This window comes from Liolophura sinensis, chromosome 11, assembly GCF_032854445.1.
Source record: "Liolophura sinensis isolate JHLJ2023 chromosome 11, CUHK_Ljap_v2, whole genome shotgun sequence".
Taxonomy (NCBI): Eukaryota; Metazoa; Mollusca; class Polyplacophora; order Chitonida; family Chitonidae; genus Liolophura; species Liolophura sinensis.
The window spans coordinates 24,686,222-24,713,379 of record NC_088305.1 but is presented as its reverse complement, the minus strand read 5'-3'; the positions used below and the strand labels follow the sequence as shown (position 1 = coordinate 24,713,379).

General features: G+C 40.8%; 1 protein-coding gene across 1 annotated transcript; it reads right to left on the bottom strand.

Moving 5' to 3' along the window:
- Positions 1 to 859: 859 nt before the first annotated feature.
- LOC135477531 (solute carrier family 40 member 1-like) lies at positions 860 to 17,332 on the bottom strand. The gene is made up of 8 exons (XM_064757670.1): positions 17,264 to 17,332; positions 15,020 to 15,221; positions 13,162 to 13,229; positions 11,576 to 11,735; positions 10,163 to 10,405; positions 8,415 to 8,618; positions 6,125 to 6,427; positions 860 to 3,708 (listed from the first exon to the last, which is right to left on the bottom strand). The coding sequence occupies exons 2-8, from the start codon at positions 15,066 to 15,068 to the stop codon at positions 2,657 to 2,659; spliced, it is 2,079 nt and encodes a 692-aa protein (XP_064613740.1). The 5' UTR covers positions 15,069 to 15,221; positions 17,264 to 17,332; the 3' UTR covers positions 860 to 2,656.
- Positions 17,333 to 27,158: the final 9,826 nt, after the last annotated feature.

The following is a 27,158-nucleotide window of genomic DNA, read 5'->3' as shown; positions in this document are numbered from 1 at the left end:
CTACATTAACGTTGTACAATTGTCATACTGGCTGCACATTTGAACAGCTAATGGAGGATATGGGATAACAGGACATGTGCGCTGTTTTGAAACAGAATCAAACTCAATTGCGCGGACGGAAAGCAGTCTGATTCTTAGCATACACAATGCAATCTCTGTGGTACTGTGTTAAAACAAAGGAATTTTTTTCTTAAGAAAAAGTGAAAACAGTATGTAAATTCTCGAACAAACCGATAATTGCACATCACAATGCCAGGAAAAGGATTTAAGTTAGAATCAAGTGATCATGAATTTATAATATGATTGTTTTCTTCCCCTTGACGTCAGTTTTTACAACATGAGACAACCTACAAACAACATTTGGGGCAGATTACACAGTACATGTAGTTCTAGGCTACATATACATACATGTAGGTATAACTAGATAGTTGTTATTTCCATGGTATAACAAATCTTGTTAATAACATAGATGAACAGTGGAATGATATCAGGGTCATTACAGAACTACAGATAAATCCCTTATGAAATGTATGTTAGATCGTGTAGTGAAAAGAAAGATCTAGCCTTTTCGTCCAAGTCAACCTGTAACGGAAACAAAAGTACTCCCACTGATGCACTCGGAGCATAGATAACTGAGATCTCAGGTTAGACCTTACCTCTAATCAAACATATCCTTGAAAATGTACACCTTACAAATAATAGTCAAGTCACCTGGACCGCGGCCGTATTTGGGTGAAGTCACTTGTGCTGCCACCTACACTTCAGTAAATTCAGTCGAGCTTACACCTACACTTGGGTTAAGTCAATCAAGCTGGCATTTAAACTTGAGTAAAGTCACTTGAGCTGGCATTTACACTTCAGTAAATTCAGTCGAGCTTACACCTACACTTGGGTTAAGTCAATCAAGCTGGCATTTAAACTTGAGTAAAGTCACTTGAGCTGGCATTTACACTTCAGTTCAGTCACTTCCGCTGGCACACACACTTCAGTAGAGTCACTTGAGTTGGCACCTACATGTGCGTTAAGTCAATCAAGCTGGCACCTAAACTTGGGTAAAGTCATTTGAACTTGCACCTACATGTGGGCTAAGTCAATCAAGCTAACTCTAACAGCAATCTAAACTTTAGCTGTCACCTACACTTCAGTGAAGTCTCCTTCAACGTTGGCACCTACACCTGTCTTAACAGTTCGGTCACTTCAACATGTACAAAGATTTGAATTACATCACTCCAGCGGACACCTTTACATGAGGCTGACCTACATACATGCGTACTTTACCGACATCAGTGCTATTTGCCTTTCCAGAGACACAGAGGATATTGCACAGTGAAGGTTGAATACCATAAATATTTTTCAAGTGAGAGGTTCAAGTGATTTGCGTCTCATGGGTTATCATTTCTACCTTTCACGAGAACAATATTTATTTACAGTATTCAACCTTCACAGTGCAATATTCTATTTATTATTTATATCCTGACATTTTCTCTACATGTATATACATGTGTATCAGTTTATCTGTTGCATCCGTGAAAAAAATAAGCAATGTGCCATCTTCGTCGTATTTCTGATTCTATTCATACGCGCTGCAATTTCGCTCACGTCCGTGCTCACAGAACCTTTATACAGCTTTAAACACTGTCCGTAAGTAATTATACATTCTACAAAGGTGCTTAATGCTAATGCAATATAGGTATTTACGTAAATTAAGCACATGAAGAATTTCTACCTCTTTTTTTGGCAAACTACATATTGTGCAGAAGTGCACGGCCTTGTGATGCAGTCCACGAAGATTTAAACGAATGTAGCAGATGGCATGTACAAAAGTAGCTCTGGCAAGGTCAGCTGTGGGTCATGGGTCAAGGTCTCCAGCAGTGTAATAGCAAAATGTAATAACAAAAGTGATATCTAAATAGTGAAGATATCATTTTTATCAGTGAAGGAAATACTGGGATTTCACTGATGTATAAAGAATAAAAAGTTAGATATGATCCTTGAATAGGGAGACACCATCACACATATCATTTATCCTTCCAATAAATATTTAAAATGTCAAAATGTACGGTTAGTACTTTACCATAACCTCTAGAAGAAAAATATAACACCATCGATAAGGAAAATTGACACAGTTAAAACAGATTTCAATTAAACTGTCCATAACAAAAAAACAAATCTGGGACAGAATGCAAATAACATGAGGACCCATCTTCAAATAGGAAATGGTCAAAACTGTAATGTAGTAAACTTGTTGATACATGTAAATATAAAACTGAAGATCCCAAAAAACTGTAATGGGGCTATGAAGCCGTCCTAAAATTAAGAAGCTCGTCCTATAAAACACCAATATAAAACCTCATATCTGTCATGACATAATGTATAGATCTCTGGTAATTTCATATAAAGTACAAAAATAACATGTAGAACACTGGGTTTCCACTCCAAAAGGTGCTCTAATTATTTAAGTAGATTTCAACCTGCCCAACGTTTCTAAAAACGTGGTTATCTCCACTTGGTGCAGATATGCTTTGTTTGGCTTTTTCACACTATATGTTACATTTAGCAAAAGAGTACACACAGTTTGCTACACTTGTTCAAGTACATATATATGATCATGGTTTGTAACACATTTCAAGATCTGTAAAACAAAGCTGCAAATAAGCTAAAGCTCAGTAACAGGAGCATTTTCTGCAGGACTTTCTTTTCTGTTAACACTTTCTGTTTGGGTCCCAGAGCATGGGCAGCTTTCTACACAAAAGTAGCCCTGTTTCTTTTTGACATAGTAAGCAAAGAAACACGCCCCTGTACAAATAGACAGGAAAGATATGATGATAAGGATTCCGTAAGTTTCCGGGTCGGGTGCTATGACAACCATGGCATAGCGGATGACATCCATGAGCATGTTCAGTGAACTCTGAACCCCGCCGACAACCCCTCGTTCAGTTTCTGCGACATTCTCCTGGAACACTTGTGTTATGGTCAAATCCGACAGCCACAGTCCGAATCTAGCACTAACGATTCCTGCCATGAGAAGGCTTATGGAGATGAAGGAGTGAGACTGTGCTGGCGTATTCTCAGAGCAGTTCCCCAAAGTCTCGTTACCGTAATTTGAAGCATAACCCACACTATCTGATGTCCCATTGGTCACAGCCCTAATCCGACGACTGACAATTAGTTTTTTCTCCGCGCTGTGGCCTTGATCTCCTAGCAACACCAAATCGAAATTATCTGACGTGTCCATGGAAAATAATTCCCGCAAAATACCTGGCTGAAAAAGGAAAACTGTTTCATCCACATCAAATGCCAAATCATTTGAAAAGTGCTCAAAATACTGCATAGTATTAGCCAGGGAAGCCTCTCTTCTCACCAATCTTCTGTTCACGTCACCACTAGAGTTACCTCCCCTTGTTTCAAGACCTATAACTGACGATAGATTAACAGACATTCGTCCACCTGTGCAGTTAGTGTTGAATGAGCCTGCATTCTGCCTTTTTGAGAAAGCTGGATCAAAAGGACTTCCTGGTGCCCATATGGAAGCAATACAGAGAGTCAGACAAGAGATGAACACCACAAACGCCACCAGTCCTGTCCTTTCCAGACCGATACGCTGTCTTAGAACTGGGAACACGAAAGTCCCGGCGATCCCTGTGATTGCTCCGGCAGCCATCAACAAGCCAATGACGTACTCGGCAAGACCTTGAGAGTAGGCAAATCCTGAAACAGTTAGAGACATAAGTGTCTGACTGAATAATTGACTGACTGATTGACATAGTGAGTCATGGGACTTGTGGAGAAGAAGGAGAGTTTAACCGGAGCAGTGATCAGAGGACGTTAATTGGAAAATAATCCCACATAAACTGTCAGTTTATCCCAGTTTAAGTTTTACAGAGTGACTTTTATGCAGTGACTTTATTTTGCTGACTCAATCAATCTCTACGCTTTATTTATACTTTATTTACTCAACAATATTTCACGCTGGCCATCTGCTGAAAAACTCCACAACTTTATGTAAGAAGGCTTAAATGGTCCAACGTGTGATGTTGACCATTTCGAGTCACCACAGTCCCCAAAACAGAGAAGGCAGCAGAATTTTGACATTTACCTCTCCAAGGCTGGGATTGAAAACATTCATGTTTTAATATTGTTTGATTTATTTATTGGATTGGAGGTTTACACCATATTCAAGAAAATTTCACTTAGTACGACCAGTATTATTGCGAGAAGAAACCGGGCTCCTGCAAACCCACAACCCACACCTTCCCACGTATGACAGGAGAGAAGCCCGCATGAGGTGGACCCCCAGCATTAGTGAGAATCTCCTGGGTCATTGTGCTAACCACTTGGTCATGAAAGCCTCCATTCATGTTTTGTGACTTAGGCCCAGGATAACTATGAATTTCCAGCCTTCGACAAAAGAAGTTGGGTGTGCTCTAATCCAGCAGTCAGCTGGAGAATAAAGTCATAAGGTGTGTCTTATCTGGAACAGGGCAGTGGTTTATACCCGATACTCCAGTTTTCTCCACTCATACACCTGACCATCACCACAGAGTGAATGGCTCTTGAGCATGGAACTAATTTTCGCGGATTTCGCAGTCAATAATTTACCACGAAAAATGATTCCAGCAAAAAAAATATTCAACATTGAATCATATACTGCAGGTAGTGGTAATAATGAAGTTAAATCTTTGCCAGGCTGATGTGAGTTGTGCTAAGAAAACCTGACGGGCCAGCTGAATTTTTTAACAGCAGGGAAGGTAAATTATGGTTTAAATACATACAAACTCTGGTGCTAAGGCTTGGTGGGTATAAAACAAAGTGGGAGTTTATTCGTCTTTAGTTTGATCAATCTTCGCTATGCCTGTTAAGTGAAAGAAAAGTAGATACCAGCACTTGCAGGCTTCTAATGAATGTCGCTCTGATACAGCACTTAGACTATTTATTTATTTGACTGATGTTTTATGTCGTACTCAAGAATATTTCACTTACACGATAGCGGCAAGCATTAATCTTCTAAAGTACAATCTGAGAGGAAGCTAGGATGAGCTGAACTTGGATTCACAGCAACTGCATGGTTGAGAGGCCACAGAGGCCTAAAACTGAGACTAAGTAACCAAGAATACTCATCTAAACTCCATACAAAAAATTGCAAATAAGAAAAAAAATTTCCCACTAAAAGCCACCTCTTTCATGTGCATCCGGTGGTTGCTGAGACCTTCCCCAGTAGGGCCGGAGAAGAAGGCAACATGAGCTGGATTTAAACTCACAGCAACTGCATTAGTGAGAGGCTCCTCTGTGGCTGAATCTGTGTATTATCCATCAAGCCCACAAATTGTTATCTGTGGCTGAATCTTTCTATCAAGCCCACAAATTGTTATCTGTGGCTGAATCTGTCTATCAAGCTCACAAATAGTTATCTTATGCTGAATCTGTCTATCAAGCCCACAAATTGTTATCTGTGGCTGAATCTGTCTATCAAGCCCACAAATTGTTATCTGTGGCTGAATCTATCAAGCTCACAAATTGTTATATGTGGCTGAATCTGTTTATCAAGCCCACAAATTGTTATCTGTGGCTGAATCTGTATATCAAGCCCACAAATTGTTATCTGTGACTGAATCTGTCCATCAAGCTCACAAATTGTTATCTGTGGCTGAATCTGTCTATCATCCATCAAGCCCACAACTTGTTATCTGTGGCTGAATCTGTTTATCAAGCCCACAAATTGTTATCTGTGGCTGAATCTTTCCATCAAGCCCACAAATTGTTATACATGGCTGAATCTGTCTATCAAGCCCACAAATTGTTATCTGTGGCTGAATCTTTCTATCAAGCCCACAAATTGTTATCTGTAGCCGAATCTGTCCATCAAGCTCACAAATTGTTATCTGTGGCTGAATCTGTCCATCATCCATCAAGCCCACAACTTGTTATCTGTGGCTGAATCTGTTTATCAAGCTCACAAATTGTTATCTGTGGCTGAATCTTTCTATCAAGCCCACAAATTGTTATCTGTGGCTGAATCTTTCTATGAAGCCCACAACTTGTTATCTGTGGCTGAATCTGTCTATCAAGCCCCCAATTTGTTATCTTACGCTGAATCTGTTTATCAAGCCCACAAATTGTTACTGACCTGATGTAATACTGTCGAATGCCAGGATGGTCAGGAATTCACAGGAGAAGGCTATCCCGGCAGGCAGAACCTTCTGACGGAGGTACACGCTCCAACCCTTGTACAGGGTGATAAACCGGCCAAACACAAGCTCTGCCACACTCTTCTTCTGGGGTGCCTTCACCCCATTCTGAGGGGTGCTCTCTGTCTCCCCAACCTTCTTCCCATCCATGGCACCTTCCTCCACAAGACGTTCTGCTTCCCCTGTCTCTGTATCAGATGGAGATGGTACATCTTTGGCTTTGGTCTTGTCCTCTGGCAAACCTGGAGAGAACTGAATTTTTTCAGAATTTTTTTTAACTACTGTTCTACCTGCAAATACCAATGCTAAAAATAACTGTATTTGTGTAAAATTTATACATGGATAACAGACTTTTTATGTCAACATCTGCATCCTGGCTGGAAGGTACAGGCAACTTCTATTTTTCTCAGGGGCCTCCGTGGCTCAGTTGGTTAGTGCGCTATCACAGCGTAATGGCCCAGGAGTCTCTCACCAATGTGGTCATTGTGAGTTCAAGTCCAGCTCATACTGGCTCCCTCTCAGGCCGTAAGTGGCAAGGTCTGTCAGCAACCTGCGTATGGTTGTGGGTTTCCCCCGGGCTCTGCCCGGGTTTCCTATTTATTCCTTTTTATTTTATAAGTGAAATATCCTTGAGTAAGGCATAAAACACCAATCAAATAAATAAATAAATAAATAAATAAATTTTTCTCATTTTAAAGTTGGTGCAGTGTGGCTGTTTGTGCAGTCTAATGTTCAAAGAATACCACTTGTTTTCCAACAATATAAGGACATCAGTACATTGTACATCACATGCAGGTAACTAAGGTAGGTAATTCACTGCGGGCTCTCCTGTTCTCTGACCACCTGAGTATCAGAGAAATTTTCTTGATTATGGCACTGAACAACAATAAAATCAAATCAATTCAAAATTTTGAAGTTCTAACCTGGTACTTAACTGGCTTGTCACTCAGTAAAACGGGATAAAGAACTAGATGTAGTGTTCCGACTGCTGCTAGTATAGTGTCTTGACAGAGCTTCATACCAGCTGTAAGTCTCACAGCTAACATCTATATGTTGAAACTGAGTGAGACTTGATGTCTGGTGAAATGCTAACATCTATATGTTGTAACCGAGTGAGACTTGATGCCTGGTGAAATGCTAACATCTATATGTTGAAACCGAGTGAGACTTGATGCCTGGTGAAATGCTAACACCTATATGTTGTAACCGAGTGACACTTGATGGCTGGTGAAATGCTAACATCTATATGTTGTAACCGAGTGAGACTTGATGTCTGGTGAAATGCTAACATCTATATGTTGTAACCGAGTGAGACTTGATGCCTGGTGAAATGCTAACATCTATATGTTGTAACTGAGTGAGACTTGATGCCTGGTGAAATGCTAACATCTATATGTTGTAACCGAGTGAGACTTGATGCCTGGTGAAATGCTAACATCTATATGTTGTAACCGAGTGAGACTTGATGCCTGATGAAATGCTAACATCTATATGTTGTAACCGAGTGAGACTTGATGTCTGGTGAAATGCTAACATCTATATGTTGTAACCGAGTGAGACTTGATGTCTGGTGAAATGCTAACATCTATATGTTGTAACCGAGTGAGACTTGATGCCTGGTGAAATGCTAACATCTATATGCTGTAACCGAGTGAGACTTGATGCCTGGTGAAATGCTAACATCTATATGTTGTAACCGAGTGAGACTTGATGTCTGGTGAAATGCTAACATCTATATGTTGTAACCGAGTGAGACTTGATGTCTGGTGAAATGCTAACATCTATATTCTATATGAATATTACTTTATTACTTCATTTTATTTCACTTCTCTGTATTTTTTAATCTTACCTATACAAATATTACTGTATTTCATTTAGAGTTTGGCATGTAAAAAATACACATTCAGAAAGACACAAAGGCTTCTTAAATGAGACTTCGGGTGCCACCATGTTCTTTTCCGACAAGAAATTAATCAAACTTCACACTCATTTTGTTTGATTGGTGTTTTATGCCACACTCAAGAATATTTCACGATACCGGCCATCATTATGGTGGGAGGAAAAAGAGCAGACCCCGTTGGGAAATCCCAAACTTGACATAAGAAAACTTTACAGTACCCTATTAGGTGGATGAATCCTAAAAAAAAAGAAGCTAAATTTGCCACCTGAAAAAAAGCTAAAGAAAAAAAAAAAAAAAAAGTGAAATACAGTATTGTGCTAGCAGTTTACCCTTGACTTTCTTGATGGCCAGGTTGGGGACTGCCTTGTATATTTTCCACAGTAAGTAATACTCCGCGAAAACAGAGACAAGATTCCAACCGGCGATAACCACAGCACCCATCACCATGGACGCAAAGGTCATGACCTGACCCACGAGCGCAGGTGCCAGGATGTTACACAGCAGGTCGATGCGGCGCATGGACGCATTCATGGCTGAAGAGAGAAAAGGGGAGAAGATTTATTTAGTAACAGGTGGAAACTCTCCATACAAAACAGACGAACAAAACTGCTATAACATAATACGCTCTTTATCATGGCGGAGGCATATAAACAGCTTATGTCACATCATATTTTATTTATTTTTTTTTTGATTGGTGTTTTACGACGTACTCAAGAATATTTCACTTATTCGACGGCGGCCAGCATTATGGTGGGTGGAAACCGGGCACAGCCCGGGGGAAACCCACGACCATCTGCAGGTTGCTGGCAGACCTTCCCATGTACGTCCGGAGAGGAAGCCAGCATGAGCTGGTCTTGAACTCACAGCGACCGCACTGGCACATCATATTTAATCCAATTACATCATATTTAATCCAACTTATATCATACCATACACACCATTGTTCTCCCTCCCCACTTCTTACATATAGCTGCTCTGAGTCTTCATGTCCAGCTTATTAAGTGTTAAACTGAACAATGGTAACTGATCAAGCTTTAGATTTAAACTCATTTTATCCCCTAGAGATTAAAACTGAGAAGCAGGTGAGCATTATTGTGAATTGGTGCTTGTTGGCACCAGTGACAGATGGACAGACAGCAGAGACAGACAGGCTGGCAGACAACACAGTCAGCTAAATGGACAAACAGTACAGTCAGACAGATGGTCAGACAGACAACAGTCAGATAGATGAACAGAAAAACAGCACAGTCAGATAGATGGACAGAGAGACAACACAGTCAGACAGATGAACAAACAGCATAGTCCGACAGATGGTCAGAGATACAGATCAACAAATTAATATACCATTGGACAAACAGCACAAACAGACAAAAAGACAGAGAAATCACAGACAGACAGATGGACAGACAGCATAGTCTGATAGATGGACAGACAGCACAGTCAGGTAGATGGACAGCTGGCACAGTCAGATAGATGGACTGACAGCACAGTCAGGTAGATGGACAGACACACACCACAAAACGACAGATGAAAAGAGAGACAGCACAGACAGACAAATGGACAGAGACAGATGTAAAGACAAGACAGATGGACAGATAGATGGGCAGACAGCATGGACAGAAAGACAGCACAAGCAGACAAATTGGTAGACAGTGTGGATAGACAATCAGCAAAAATTAACAGACAAATGGGCAGACAGCATGAACAGACAGACAGACAACACAAGCTGACAAATGGGCAGACAGCACAGACAAAAAGACTGATAGATTAACACAGATGTGCAGACTGATGGCCAGAAAGACAGCACAAACTGACACAGGGGTAGACAGCACAAGCAGATCAATGGGCAGACAACATAGAGAGATAGACAGCACAAGCAGACAGATGGACGAACAGAGAGCGAAGTCAGACAGATGGACTGACATACAGATCGACAAACAGACACCTGAAAATACAGATGGACAGAGAGACAGCACAGAGCGACAGATGAACAGACAAAAAGACAGAACACAACACATCCTATACCACCAGTCTTCACACTTCAGAGAGGGTTTATAACAACCATCTGCTGGCTTACTTGATAGCCTATCCTTGTTGCCTGCTGCCATCACCACAACCCAATCCTTCTCCACGGCGATCTTAGTGGCAATGCTGGCCAGTTTAGACACGACGGCTGCAGCGATGATCAGCGCAGAGCAGATGTTAGCTAGGTGGATGGGCCAGATGGTCAGTATCTTCTGGTAGTAGGTCAGCACAACACATAGGATGACCGCACACACGATGACCGCTGTGTTCTGGATGACCAGGGAAGTCCGTGCCACTGTATGGAGGCGGGAAGAAGAAGATCACCAACCTGGCCCAGCAAATAAGCAATACACAACAACGATTTTCTATTTATTTATTTATTTGATTGGTGTTTTACGCCATATTTCACTTATACGACGACGGCCAGCATTATAGTGGGAGGAAACTGGGCAGAACCCGGGGGAAACCCACGACCATCTGCAGGTTGCTGGCAGACTACTTTAAGTTAGGATTTATTTTATTATTTGATTGGTGTTTTAAACCGTACTCAAGAATATTTCACTCATACGACGGCGGCCAGCATTATAGTGGGAGGAAACCAGGCAGAACCCTGCGGAAACCCATGACCATCTGCAGGTTGCTGGAAGACCACTTTAAGTTAGGAGGTTTGTAAGATATACATACTTGTTTAAAGGAGAAGAAAACATAAAAATGATGCCAAAATCAGATGAAAAAGCCAGAACTTATTTGCAAATTTGGTTTTTCAAATTTTTTTTTCATCTTTTTTTTTCCAGGAAGAAAGGGTATTCGAAAATGTTTTTGTGTCGTGGGTATTTGGGATCACCTTTTTGTTTTTATTATCTTTGTATTATAATGTTCTAAATAAGGATGTGTTTCATGTCTAATAAATAAATTCAAATGTGAATTTTTTGTTTATATCCAAACATATGCGTTTAATCTGAATTATGATAATATTTATGTATATGTTAATAATATAGATATGATCCAAATCAAGGTTTAACACATTTTTTGGCTGAGAAGACTGAATTCTAGTGCAACTGTATTTATTAATCATGTATTAAATCATCATTTATAACATTATTACACAAAGACTACAAATACCAAAATGTTGCCCCAAATACCCACCATACAAAAATTATTTTCAAGTGCCTTTTTCCTTTCAAAGAAAAAGCAAAACAAATATTGAAGACCACATTTACAACTATATTTCTGGACTCTTTCATCTGAACTTGATGTAGTGTGTATGCTTTCTCCACCTTTAATGCTCCAAGCACTCTGATTTCCTCCACAAATCAACCTGGCCTCTCTCAAGTAAGTAAAATTTTCTTGAATACTGCAAAATTACATATACTTAAACACCAAACAAATTTTGAGTAAATGTTGGCCTTGTTTAGCATGAAATGAACCATGTTAAGAACGATAACCGCTTGTAACAGTTACCCACCTTTAAGTCTTGGGTTGCGGTCCACCCAATCCCCCACAAGGGCACCCAGCAGGATGACACACACCCCACCTGTTAGGCCATAAATAGCTGTCAGTGTCAGGGTCACGTTGGACAGTTTGACCAGATACAGTCCTACGGCAAACATCCACATGCGGTCACCCTGAACAGAGATAAGGACTGACCGTCAGAGGGGTGGATAATTTCAAACTTAAAGAGATTATGTCACGCAGAGATTTTTGACAAAAAATTTGATGAGCCCAAATCCAATCAAATTTTTTCGGATGTTTCGATTTGATTTATTTATTTGATTGATGTTTTATGCCGTACTCAAGAATATTTCACTTATACGACGGCAGCCAGCATTATGGTGGGAGGAAACCGGGCAGAGCCCTGGGGAAACCCACGACCATCCGCAGGTTGCTGGCAGACCTTCCCAGAGAGGAACCCAGTATGAGCTGGACTTGAACTCACAGCGACAGCATTGGTGAGAGGCTTCTGGGCACGCTAACCAACTGAACCACGAAGCCCCCCCACCACCACCACCACCACCACCTGATGTTTTGAAATAGCCCAAATAATTAGCTTTCATAAAATATCAACTTCCCCTGGGCATGTTTTACTGTTCAAAATCAGTCATAAGGCTTGTAAAATTTATAATGCTGGTTGCTTTATAGCTTTCTTTCAAAATCATATGAACACAAAATACATATAATGGGGGTTTTGGGAGGAGCACGCTGGAGCTTCAGGACCAAGGGGTAAAACAACTTCAGCATGTTTTGTTTTTTTCAACAAACATCGAGCCTTAGTAAGAATTAATGTGTGAGCAGTTTAATGTTAGTTGGAGACCAGCTTGCAGCTTGCACTGCAGGAAAACTGTGTCTTTGTGTCCAGGAAAGTCGGTAACTTGCCAAAGCGCACAGGTTTTATACCACAGGCGCCATAAAGGTTTCCGTCACCCATAAAAATGACCGTCCTCACAAAAAAAGAAAATTTCTTCACCTGGGCATCAAATAGCACCTTTTTTTTTTTTTTTTTTTTTTGATTGGTGTTTTACGCCGTACTCAAGAATATTTCACTTATACGACGGCGGCCAGCATTATGGTGGGTGGAAACCAGGCACAGCCTGGGGGAAACCCACGACCATCCGTAGGTTGCAGGCAGACCTTCCCACTTACGGCCGGAGAGGAAGCCAGCATGAGATGGACTTGAACTCACAGCGACCACATTGGTGAGAGGCTCCTGGGTCATTACGCTGCACTAGCGCGCCAACCGACTGAGCCAAGGAGGCCCCCAAATAGCACCTAGTTTAATTAGTAGATGGAACAAAAAATAACGGGCACTCTAATACCTATTCTCTTCCAATTGCATCAATCAATATGATGAGAACTGAACCTTCTACAAGTACCAGCTCACTCCACGAGAAAAACACTTTGGAATAAGAAATTAATGTCAATGTCAATGACGTTATTCCAAGAAATAACCTGTATAATAACTCAGCTGGTGGTTGTATGAGTGAAATATTCTTAAATACATCATAAAACACCTATCCAATCAATAAACAAATACTAATCAGTTACAGTACTTACCCATGATGAAAGAGCTTTCATCACATACACTGAGAAAGCTGGAGTATTCATCCACTGAGAACATCTCTCTGTAGAAAAAATTATCAAAAACAGATCTGTCGTTGAAAGTTGCTTTTTTCATATGCAAAAATGTTGAGGAGTTAAGGTATGTCTCATTTGTTAAAGGAGAAGAAAATTTAAATATCAATCAAATACCATTGAAAAGAGTATGCGTTTCCTTGCAGGTTCATGCCATGAAAAACATTCTAATCTGTACCTAAAGTTGATAAATTATAAATAAAGTCAGCACCAAAATCCGCTGTGGGCGACTCCATTTTGCCTAAGAACTAGTCCTGAAGTCTTCTGTGTTAGGAGGAGATTTGCCGTCGGAAACTACCGAAGTGCAGTTCATACATTTCCGGTAGAACTCTTCTTCCCAGAGGGTAGCGAACGGTACAGTTCATTTTCCGCTTGACAATCGGGAAACCGGAATGTTGGACTTAAGTTCCGTTTACACGAACAAGCCAGCAGTTTTAGCGACTCTCAATGGCTGAGAGGCAACACAACCCCAGCATAAATTACAGGGTGTTAAAGATGGAGGACACGATGGACTAAGTGATTTATGCCAGGTTTGCCGTTTTCAGGCTTTACATGTATGGCAAGGAAAATGGCAAAATTATGCAGCAGGCACCATCAGATAGAAAAAATGTGCTCTTTTCAGTCAATAGTGTCATGTTTTTAGGTTTTCTTCTCCTTTAAAAGCATATCTATTCTTTTGTGGTCAGTACACTCAAGTATGCCCACGGTTTGGCATACCGCTGCAACTGATATGTACAGACTGACACATTCCACAGGTCATTTATATGTAGGTCTGAACAGGCATAATTTATTGAGGTACATGACATGTGCTAATTGCTCCTATTAGCATTAATTTTATAACAAAAAGACACTTCTTGAAAAGTTGACATGGTTTGTCTGTCAAGTTCTTCACCTGTGTGTTAAACCATTTCAGTTCAAAACCATGTACATGTACATGTTTGGGTTCCAAGGAGGAGAAAAATTAAGTCTTACATACTCCTAACTTGGCTTTTTATAACATTTTTGTTCTTAGCCAGTTTCATGTCTTGAGCTGGTTTATCTGTGTTGTGTGAATGGTAAATGTCGCGGATACGAAGTTAAGAGTGAGTGCATGGGGTTTAACGTCATACTATACAATTTTTTAGTCACATGACGATGAAGGAATCGCTCGAGTGCATGTAATGTACCTCGTTTGCAAGGTGGATTTCCACCGCTCTTTTATCTAGTGCTGCTTCACTGAGAGGCATTTTCGAAGGCAAGTGTCGCCCCGCCCGGGCCATTATACTAACTCAGGTTAACTAGTCATTGCACTATCCCCTTCATGCTGAACGCCAAGCGAGGAAGTTACAACTTCCTCTTTTAAAGTCTTAAGTGTGACTCGACCCAGGATTGACCCTGGATCTACTGCCTACTGAAGTGGACGCTCTACCAACTGTGCTACCGGTTACAATGTTAGGATGACGTTGCAATTACTACTCCAGCCAAAATGTGACCTTGTGATGGAACAAATGCCTGAACTGGCTTAAAACCGGCCTGGTCACATGATCGTGTGAAGGCACGCATTTTTAAACTGACTTTGATATAAACCGGTTCAAATTAGATCCGGATATAAATTTTTGTGAAAGGGACATAAGATTCATTTATAATATGGGTGTATCTGAGGAAAGAGTAAAGTATTGCAGATAGTTTTCAATCATGTACTTTAATGTCTCCAACAAATGTCTCCAAAAAAAGAATAAAAATTTGCTTTCTAATAAAAGAAAAAAAAAGTGAAAAAGTATCCAAAAATGTTCTCACATACCTTTCTTGGTAGCTGGGGGGCATACTTCAACTTCACCATCATCTGCCATCTTGACTGATTATTTCCCTTCTGTTCAGTTCTACACATACATGTAGGCACCCTCTATCATTCAGTGATCCAGTCAAAGGTATCTATCCAAATTTCCCATGTCCTAGTCAGTTCATCTGTTAACCCCTCAAGCAAATATGAGAGTGTCAGGGCTCTGTTATATAAAAAAATGTTATCTATATATTTGATTGTTTTTTTTTTACGCTGTACTCAAGAATATTTCACTTATACGACGGCAGCCGTCATTATGGTGGGATGAAATCGAACAGAGCCTGGGGAAACTCACAACCATCCACAGATTGCTGGAAGACCTTCTCATGTATGGCCGGAGAGGACGCCAACATGAGCTGGACTTGAACTCACAGCGACAACATTCCCGAGAGGCTCCTGGGTCATTGCGCCATGCTGGCATGCTACCCCCTCGCCACCTTACCCTCATTTTTGGAAAATTCTGACAAGAACATTGTCTAATTAATCATCCAAAGTTTACGGTTTATACCGGCTGCATTTCTTAGCTGTTTAATGGAATGAAATGGTTTTTTTTTTCAAAAAGCACAGGTGAGGCGCCCTAAATTAACACGTTGTTTCACATGATAGTTTATACATGTATATAAGGAATACAAAGAGATGCACGTGTTTTTGTCCATGCTACTGTCTTTGAACGCAATTAGATTAATCTTTATTTTGTTTATTTGATTTGTGTTTTACACCGTACTCAAGAATATTTCACTTATATGACGGCAGCCAGCATTATGGTGAGTGGAAACCGAGCAGAGCCCGGGGGAAACCCACGACCATCTGTAGGTTGCTGCCAGACCTTCCTACTTACGGCAAGAGAGGACTTGAACTCACAGCGACTGCATTAGTGAGAGGCTCCTGGGTCATTACGCTGGCGCGTTTACCAACTGAGCCACGAAGGAAGTTAATCTTAATTTCTGGTGGTGTTATATATGTTGTATATATTCGCTGTTTCACGATTACTTTGATTTACTTATTTATCTGATCGGTGTTTTACGCCATATTTCACTTGTACGACGGCGGCCAGCATGATGGTGGGAGGAAACTGGGCAGACCATACAAAGGTTGCTGGCAGACCTTCCCATGTACAGCTGGAGAGGAAGCCAGCCTGAACAATTACTTTGAGCCTTTCATTGTTGAGTTATGTTAGTATAAACCAAGATCTGGATGAAAGCAAATTTGTTGATATCTGAAATTAGAAGACCCATGTCCATATCAGTGCACTCCTATCTCCACAATGTGTAGCCTTACCTAAATTCGAGCTACAGATTTGACTGGAAATAATATGAACAAAATAAAATCTAGAACGCAAGAAATATGTTTTCAAAATAAAATCAAAAGTCTTATTCAGCTACTCAATCTACAAGCAATTTTTCATTTTTAAAGTCTCTCTGCTTAAATCTCTGCTTTCTTGAGTTAAGCAGAGAGCTAGAGGTGGAGGGTGGGGGAACAGGACAAATCTCAACTGAACCACTGGCAAAATTTCCACTTTGGGGTCTCATTCATCAGGAGCTGGCCAACAGTTTATTATTTCATTGTTTTAATACAAAAACATGAACTTTTAATACCTTCCACTGGTTAATATGTGTTCTGAAACTGAGGCCCAGTTAATATTTAACGGTGTCGTCACCTAACATTTGTTCAGGAAAAGCAGATTCCAGTATCTGCATTTCACTTTAAATATCTTTGTCCCTATCTCACACAGCATATAAAATAGGAAGTACCTTCTTCCTAAAACTATGGGTGTGTTGCCCTGTATGGACAAATGTGGACTGTTTTACAAGTATACTTGTACATGTCAATTTTTACATTAATCGTATGATTAATGTAAAATCGGCTGTTGTAGTGTAAAGGCTTGCTTGGTTGATGCTTATTGTTAGTCGCGGCGTCCCTTCTCAGATGTTCAATTTGAAAAGGCGGTTCTCCAATGAACTGACAAAACTCTACCGCGTGACAACAGATTCAGCTTAAAAGACCCAAACCAACTTCGCGTCAAACATTTATGTTTGAAAGCCCTGCTGTACGGAAATTGGACACCCAATGCCCTTAAAGTGCAGTTTGTTTTATGAAGCCGTCAGCAAAGAAAGTTAATTATATAAACGTTCATTGTCTTCGATGTTGGTAACAACGCCTTTCGCTTGACGGACGGGCACAGCTGCTGTAGAAGGATACACCTACTGTCTGTTAGAGAAGTTGTTGCTTTCAAACTTTCCAGTGAATGAAAAGTCAGTTGATTCCAATTCTCACGAGGACAACGAACCATAAACAAGTGCCCGCCGTAGTTTCGTATTTACTATGAGAAACGCCGATCCATGGCTTTTCACGTCGCAAATTTCATACAAACTCATAAAAATACGAAAAGAATATTTACAGACATAAAAATATTTTTAAAAACCGCTTATTACTTATGTGCTACACAAATGTAGGCTAGACTCATACTGATGCGTTTTTAAAGCACGTGGACAGCTACCGGGTAATAATACACTATGGGGCCATTTTTAACAATTTGTGATATTTAGCCTAGGCCCTAAAGGTCTGTGGAGCTGGTAAATATCAGAAATTGTTAAATCAAATCAAGTAAATTATCAGAAGAAAAAAAACCCTCAAAATTTAATAGAACTGAATAATCGTAAGGAGGTCTGATATAGAACGAGTAGGTCTACTAAGGCATAGCATATATACGGTACTAAAAGGCCTATAGCCTGTGTAGGTGCTTTAAAGGAGTCTTTCTTCGTATAGACATATAGGCGTGATACGGCAAACGTTATAACGCGGTTTTCTCCGCGGAGAAAACTTTTGTACTTCAGTGCAAAGTTTTACACCGGGTAGAAAACGTTTACATCGCGGGTACATTTCATGGTAAATCATTAGAAAATGTTATAAGTTTCGAATGGCACTAACAGCTAGGCCCCCGTAACATGCAGATCCATCTAGGCCTACATCGCGGGTTCTATAATAGGCCTAATCAAATTTCAATGAAATCGTAACACAATTCAGCATTAGCCCTATAGGATTATCCTTAAAGAAGCTATGCTGGAGATTTTGGCGAAATTCAATGAGCACAAATCCAGGGTTTGTTTTTAACCTCGTCTGTTCGCGTGTTGCCGTGCAAACTCGGTAATAAAGTTCCTAAAAGTTATAACGCGGGTCGCATTACGATTTAGTTTTAGCTTTTTAGTCACGTAACACATGTAAATCATAACTGATTGTCAATATAGGCCTATATATAGAGAGAGGATAGACCTATCTTGTAGCACCACCATTTATTTATTTATTTATTTATTTGATTGGTGATATATATACGCAGCACTGAAGACTATTTCACTTATGTGACGGCGGCCAGTATTATGGAGGGAGGAAACCGTTCAGGGCCCGGGGGAAACCCACTACCATCCGCAGGTTGCTGGAAGACATTCCCACGTACGACCGGAGAGAAAGCCCGCATAAGCTGAACTTGAACTCACGGCGACCGCACTGGTCGAGAGGTTCCTGAGTCACTATGTAGAGCTGGCGTGTTGTAAATCCCTTGACCCCGGTGGCCCCGCCCTTTTTTTCTCACATATAAATTTGCCGTTGGGTGGGACAACAGGTTTTTGGAGATGGGACCGGAGAGTTTTTCAGTCTATTACATCAGAATGTGCGCCACGGGCCTTCATTGCTTAGTGCCTCATATCATATGCTGCAATGAAATACGTTGCATGGAGATCACTTAGTTGTACCTTCCTCATGTAGGGCTCGGCACGTACATGATGAAAAGCTGTGTGTTACACCGTCACGCGAGTTCCGCACAGGCCTATAGCTGTCCTATACTACATGATCTTCGCGCTTTCCTCCACCGACAAGTGAAAAAGTCTAACACTATAATGCGATCAAAGAAATACATGTTCTAAATCAGTGGACTCCTCCTTTCAACACATTTTATTTTAATTCCCCCTTTTGGTATTATGTTGTGTATATAATTACGCTGAAATATGTAGAATACCAAAATGTTGACTTCAATGTTCCCAATTTCTCTTTTGTTGTGTTACTCAAATGTAATCTGTAGTCGTATACATATGTATTGTTTTTATTCAGTTTTGTCTTGCATATACTGACAATCCCTATACGCTTCGCTGATCATGCATGCAGGGGAGATGTTTTTATCTCCTCATAATATTGCGTGCCGGTAAATAATTCTATACTCAAATATTTAACTCGTTCCACCCATTTAACATGAAAGCCGTTTCTCATCCTAAATGTTGGCGCTGATATAGTATTTTCTAATGACCATGCACAAAGAAACCGACATCAGTCTCCACTATATGGTATAAGGGTGACAGTTATATAACCTTTGGATACTGAATCGAATACAAAACGCACCAGAGATAAAAAGTGGAATTGACGCTAAACCAAATTTAGTTTGCTGTTGGCTGAATACTATATTCACACTCAGAAAAGTCAGTTGCGCATTAGTAATGACAAGTGTCATTGGAAAGTACACAGTTTTAATGTAGAGGAAATGGAACACACAAGTGGTCCAAAGAAAACGTCAGTAACGGGTACAGGCCCACCCCTGTTTGCACGACAGGCACGTAAACCATCGGCGCGAAGACGCCAGCGTACAGTATCAGCGCTGATAACTTCTCGTTGACCTACGATTGGTAGCTGCTGTTCTGGACACCGGAAGTGTTCGATCGGGCAGATGAGCCCTCGCAATACGTCAGTCTTCTCTTGCTGTTGTAGCACGCGGTTGCCCTGGTCGTTGCCTGTCTAGGGTGTGTTAGTCTGCTAAAATCGCTGGTTCAGTCTTGTGATGGTACTTGTGGGACATCCAAGCCTTGCTTCTACGGCCCTTGTAGTCAGACCATCTTTAGTCAAGGCAATTGCGCGTTCCCGTTCCTCAGGTATCATTCGCGACATTGCGTCCTAAGTCCTATTCCGCTGCTACAACCTTGATTGCCTCCCCTTTATACCCTATTTCTGCACACACAAGTAATGACACTTTGAATTTTTCATGCTCTTCGGAAGTAAAAACGTGTTATTCAATCCTGTTCCCGACTCACACAAACGCTATCAAACCTGACAATATCTTTGGAGCTTACTTATATTTTACTTGGATATTTCCTTCGTTATTCTCAAACTATCATGACATGTTCATGGGTTCATATTGATGCGTTTTTAAAGCGGGTCAGTATATACACCCTTGCGAAAAGGTCACGACGGCGAAGTATGAGTAACATTTTTACATGTGCGTTTGAAGGTTTATAACTACGTCTCATTTTGCATATTGGATGGCACATAAATTTCCACCTAACACCCATACTAAGATAAAAAAAACATCTTACATCAGCCGTGGGTATCCAGCACACATTTTGCAAAAGCAGTCTCTTAATCATTAATACAATACGTAAAAGGAAATGCTCGCGGCCAACAATAGCGCCAGTATGTATGTATATGTATATATGTATGTATGCTTCTGGTCAGACCTCGTACTGAACAATTTGGCAGTCATAAGACGACGAGGAATCATTAGGTGTGTGTACATATATTGTGTTTACTTGTGTTAGGACGGGTCCATACCCCTAAAGTTCTGCCACCACTAAAGTATCAAGCCAAAGACACCAGACATGACACTCGATCCAGTCACATTATACTGACACCGGGCCAATGAGTCATGTTTCCTTGCTCTAACCTCTCAGTGCATGTTGAGTGCCAAACAAGGCAGCAAGCAGCACCCTTTTTAAAGTCTTGGTATGACCCGACACGGGTTTGATTCGAGGCGGACGCTCTTGCCCATTAGGCGACCGAAATGTCTTTTTATTTCGGTCGGTATAAGGTCTGTTACCCGTTTGTTCTGCTTTTGGATGTTATCCTTCTCATAAAAGACATGCAGCTGTTTCCCGGTTCTAACATGTCCTCGCCACGATATGAAATACTGCCAGTGTGGTGTTTCATCAGTCATTATCCTTTAATCATTCTTTTTTGCGTTCCCTTATTCGGACATGGAATTTTCTGCATTCCCCTGCTTTCATTGTTCTCAGGGTCACTGTTGTCAAGGCTGGTGTGGTTTTGCCCACCCCTGTAGTGGTACCGGACACTGCTAAATAGTACCGCCGAACTATAAACTAAGTTAACCTGCAGTGAACTTATGCGTCGAAACAGACATTCGTATACCAGCCGCCAACCAAAAAGGACGTTCCAGGTAAATCATGGCAAATAACCCAGTTCCCAAAATGAAACCCGACATCGAAAGCTGAACACCCACCACTCGACCCTTACCTGTGCACCTCCAATTACCCACCGCCGATTTCTATCCATACACCAATATCTTTATACAGCGTTAAACCCCACAAAACCACCAAACAAACAAATAAATAACATGGCTATTCCAGATCCAGGTGGAATTGTTTAATGTTTGATCATAAAAGGCAAAAATTCGAGGATACAGTGTTAAGAAGAACATAATTACTCTTTAGATTTCGGACAACAAAACTAATCAAGTTTATTCACATATCTAAATGTTATGTTATGTTTTTTGCTGTTTTGTATGTGTGTGTGTGTGTGTGTGTGTGTGTGTGTGATTTTGGTTTTTTTATTGTTGTGTATGCGTGTGTGCGCTGTGCTCAAAAAGATTTCATTTCAGGAAAACGATGCGAGTTTATGGTTGATGTAGACGGGGCGAAAGCCGGATGAAAATTTCACACAAATTATCGGCCAACTTCTGCCCCAATTTCACAGAAGAAACAAAAATCCAAAGTTTTGCTCATTAAAGCCAGTGAGTTGTACACAATCCTATTGGAACATCCTCCGTTTAGGGTTTCGTTTCGTCTTGCACTCAGCCTGAAGTTTAAATGAATGGACCATGTTAAACAATAGTATGACAAAAACACGATCGATTAATTAGAGCTTCTTAGTCACATCTTAAATACACAAAATGGAAAAAAAATTAACCATACTTTGGCGAATTTTCTCAAATGACAATTTCATCTTTTGTATGCAGGCTATAAATTTCCATTTTAAAATCAAATCCGTCACTCAAAAGCTCTCTACCCGACCTCTTCTCCAATTACACCTGACAAAAAGCCGTTTAAAAGTTTCCAGATTTTCCTTGAAGGAAAAGTTGCTGACGGCAATCATCAGCGTTTGAATGGTCAGCAGTACGTTTAGGATGTACCACATTAGTTCAGGATGGACACAGAACGGACAGTGTAGGTAAACTACAAAAACTGATCCAGTGGGAATGGCCGATACGATGAAATGAAAGAGGAGCAACGACAACCAACGGCACCGGAGATTACGCGTTTTGCGTGACGCCGTACTGACACCATTTTCCGCTTGAGTTCCCAAAGACATCGGAACCGCCGTTTCCCTGGCCTTTTGGCGAGCCACATAGACAAACCTGTTCAAAGGATTGACAAAAAGACATTTTTTAAAAATATTTAATTATTTGATTGCCTTTTGTCTAACGTCATATTTAACTTTTTTTTCATTTATATGGGTCGGTCAGGTTTACCAGTTAACGAGAAAAAAGAGCTGACTGACTTAAGTTGAAGCCGAACCAACGAGAGCTGGATTCGAGCCGTGGCCTCATTGACCGGGAGCTGTGTGATAGTTATAGACGGATATTTCAACGACAGAATAAACGCATAAGTCATTCAGGTCTTTTGTACAATCTGTGCTGGTCAGAACACCTACGTAGTGTATACTTCCTTGGACAAGCATGCAAATGGATAAGAATTCAGGACTTACTTGCCGGATGCGTAGACGCACGAGATCGTCAGGGGAAACAGGCATCCATACATTAATGTGAAGCTGTAAGCCTTTGGAAACAAATGCCACCCGCAACATGTTACGATACCGTTTCTGGAAGTGAGGATGAGTGCTAGGCCCGGTGCCCCTGGGATAAGGACAGACAGGGCCCAAGACCCTCCCACTATGCTGGCTCGTCCGTTAATGGACTGGAGGAATGTCTGGCGAAGTGGGTTTTTCAGAACCAGAAGCGGGACAACGAAAAACAAGGCAATTTGTAAGAAGAAGACGAAAATTGCAATCAGTTGTAACACTTGCAGACCTAAACAAAACCTCATGGTTTTTTGATTAGGCGATGCCGTCATTTGCAATAGGGCTAGGGGCAGCGAAAGCGTCTCCAAGAAAGTGCCAGATATCATCGAGCTGACGCTGAGCGTTTTCTTCACGACGTCATGGCGGCCGTGGACTGCGATGATGGCAGAGAGAATATAAAACAATGAAGACAACAACGTAGAGAAAATACCAAAAGCAGTGATAACGGTTTGGCTACCTCTCCAAGACTCCGATCCACACACGCTACTAACTCGTGTTTCATTCGTGATGTTCGCATGCCCGACTGGTGCAATGAAACCTTCTGACATGATTCTTGCAATAAGTTTTACTGAGCTAAATGTGGTGCAAAGAAATGTTTAACTCACTTCACGATTGCCATTTTTGCTTATTTCTTTGGAATTCGTCTGATAAAGACCAAATTAGGCCATGGATCAAGCTGACGTTTCATTCCTCGAGACAAAGCGAAGCCTCTGTTAAGCAACAGAGACGCAGAACTGTTATCAGCAATGATATTATAAATAACCGGTACCGTTCACAAATTGATCCTTTCACTAGAAGACAAAATTCCCACCTCAAGCTGTGCTATTTTCACTTCGGATCTTGCTTGTTGGGGTTCACGTTTAAGAAGTACAGATGTAGCCAATAATCACGTCTTTTGTTCTCAAATTAAAGATCAAGTTAGCGATCGGCTATGACAACTTCTCCGTCAGGTACTACAAATACAAGTTACGGTACCATTATTATTAAATAATGCGTGCGCCATTCACAGATAAACCTAAATGTTTAAAATGATAGAGGACCCTTTTGCATTATTTGAGATGACGCAATTGTCCTTGATCTAGATCTATCATCTGGTCGTTCGCAAGATTTAACCATTGTTCTTCCAGGTTAAACTGGGCGATATTTCATTCTTCCAATATTCGGCTGCGTTTACATTAGCAGTTAGTGTAATGAATCCGCTCTAAGGTTTTGGATGAACAAGCTTGGTATAGTTTATCACATTTAGCATGCATCACTGACTGATATTCACCGAAATGTAATGGATGTATCCAACACATCCGATGTCCCACCACGCTTTCTCGTGACAATGTTACTTTTCAATGAATTCCCGATGAAAGCCATTGTGACGTCATGACGTCACAGAAGGATTGAACATCTGTAACCAATGTGTGGGACATCCGGTTGACCTATTTCCAACAATACTGCTTATGATTGGTCAGTTGCGTGTTCTTGAATCGCAGAATCAAGGTCCATTTCTCTTCAGGCCTTGTAGATTCAGTATTTGAATCCTGCTCTGGTTGAAATCCTCTGGTTTAAATCGTTTCGTCAATCGTTTTTATCTGACGCCCCTGCTCCACCACAAATCACAAGACGATCAACATTTAAGTCATTAATAGTGTGTCAATACTCCTCTGTAAATTCCACAATCCATTCAACAAAAAATTACTTCCGTGTCATATCGCTGAAATTCAAGTGACAAACACGCATCTCGTTTCTCTTGAGTACTATAATCCGCAGATGACCCCACTGGTAAAAACAGGTACCGCAGGTTGTGACTGTCCGTCAGTGTATCATTAACTCTAATACGGTTATAAAGCAATGCTTCCTTATCTCTACATATAATATCGGCCCTGGATTCACCGATGGACACTACGGTTACCATGGGAACAATATAGTTCGACTGTAAACCCCTTTGTGTCACATTGTTTGATTATTTGTATTGGATTCAGCTTAGTTTCTGAACTGTTGGTGGAGTTATGGTTACAATGCCATGCAGACAAATGCCAAACAGCTTTGTTGATTCTATAAACTGTATAACTTTGCTGATTCAATAAAATGTATAACTTCACGGTTGATTTTATAAATTACAATCCCTGACGTATGCCAAGATTTGATGCTTTCAATGACTTTAATGTTACCTCGGAAAATAGAAATTTCTGTACAAGAACGTGTGAACTTGTGCGCTGACACGACACCAGCGAATGAAACGTTGTGCATATAAGCATTTACATGACCATGTAGAATAAAACCTTAAATGAGGTACATTTGTGTTGACAAGAAGCCGGATTTGATCGATTCTCTGTGTAACCATTTGTCAGCTATACATCACACTGTCGTCGCTGCTGTGGGTTTACTTTCTAAGCTATAGTCTTTTTTCTTATTTATTTATTTATTTATTTATTTATTTATTTGGTGTTTTGCGCCCTACTGAAGAATATTTCACTCATACGACGGAGACCAGCGTCACACAAGTATCCGCAGGATACTGGCAGACCTGTAGTCTTTTATACACCATAACAACACCACACACTTGACTCATGACAATTAAATAAGTGTCCAAATAAAGTAAACCAAGATACAGGCCTTCAAGACAATAAAATAACATCAATGGTTCTCTGAATATACACATGATTTTTGTGCAGGGCGATATAAACGCAGTTTTGAATTCACTGGGATCCTTTTTCTTGCAATATAATGGCGAGACACGGCCTATATGCGTCGCTCCATATCAATACAAAACGCCTCTGTCCGCCCATGGTGGACCGGAAATTGCAAAGACAAGAGAAATTCAGTCCGTTGAATGCAGGTGTTCTTCTATGAAACAGTTATTAAAATAGAACGCTATTAATTATTAAACGCTGTTTACGAAACCAAATAATTTTTGGAAAAATTTTGATCGGGTCACAACCACATTTTTGCATTGACTTTGCCAAACTAGTGCTGCGCGCAGGAAGAAATAGTCCTGTCAGCTCGCTTTATATGGTTTATATCCGATGGTCCCATGATGAATTTTGCCTTCGTACAAAAAGCCATTGTGAAATATTAAGACGTTCATTCTAAAAATGTATTGCTGAATCTGGTTCGCATTCACCAAATAATACTGCCATTTGTGAAGGTCATTGATATGATATCTTGTCACACATAACCGGTGAAGCAGCAACGACTGTGGGATAACTGATATCCTGCAACACATAACCGGTAAAGCAGCGACGACTGTGGGATAACTGGTATCTGATTACACGAAACCAGTGAAGCATAACGACAGGGGGATAACTGATATCTTGATCACATATAAGCGGTGAAGTAGCGACGACAGTGGGATGACAGATATCTGAACGCATGTAGGCTAACCGGTGAAGCAGCGACGACAAGGGGATAACTGATATCTTGTCACACATAACCGGCGAAGCAACGACGACAGTGGGATAACTGATAACTGATCACATATAACCTGTGAAACAGCGACGACATTGGGAAAACTGATATTTTGGTCACCTATATAGCTGGTGAAGCAGTGAAGTGGGATAACTGTGATAGCTTGTTACATATAACTGTTGAGTGAGTGAGCGCTTGGGGTTTAACGTCGTGCTGAACAATTTTTCCATTATATGACGACGAAGGAGTCCTTAAAGTGCATGTAATGTGCCTCCCTGTTGCAGGACGGATTTCCACCTAGTGCTGTTTCACTGAGACGACTTACCGAAGGTAAGTAATTTGCCCCACTCGAGCCATTATACTGATACGGGCCAAACGTATCAATATAGCGATACGGTTGTCAAAGGTGATACGGGTTGCACTGTCTCCATGATGCCGACTGACCTGGTGACCTGACCCAGGATTTTCCTTGGATAGGGCCTATACCGCCTCCGAAGCGGACGCTCTACCAACTGTGCTATCAGGGCCGGTCTCATATAACCTTTGAAGCGAGTACAATGGGATAACTGATATCTGGTCACATATATCGCCGGTGAAACAGTGACGACATTGCATACATGCAAATACATGTATTCTTGGTGTTTAACGTCGTTCTTAACCATTTTTCAGTCATGTGACAACGGGGAATTATTAGGTGTGTGTACATACATATATCGGCAGGGTCAGAACATATGCCGCCAAAATTAATATTCTTACTAGTTTTATTGTGTGTTGCGTGGCTTTACTCAGTACATACCTTCCGCATGCAGGCCTTCTTTAATATAGCTGATTGCATATAAGGACATATGTACACCCA

Coding starts and splice junctions, on each gene's coding strand:
- LOC135477531 (XM_064757670.1), bottom strand. CDS start 15,068: ATGGCAGATGATGGTGAAGTTGAAGTATGCCCCCCAGCTACCAAGAAA. Junction 8,619..10,162: donor CAACAAGGATAGGCTATCAA/GTAAGCCAGCAG, acceptor TTCTCTCTTCAG/CCATGAATGCGTCCATGCGC. Junction 3,709..6,124: donor ATTCGACAGTATTACATCAG/GTCAGTAACAAT, acceptor TAACTGTTTCAG/GATTTGCCTACTCTCAAGGT.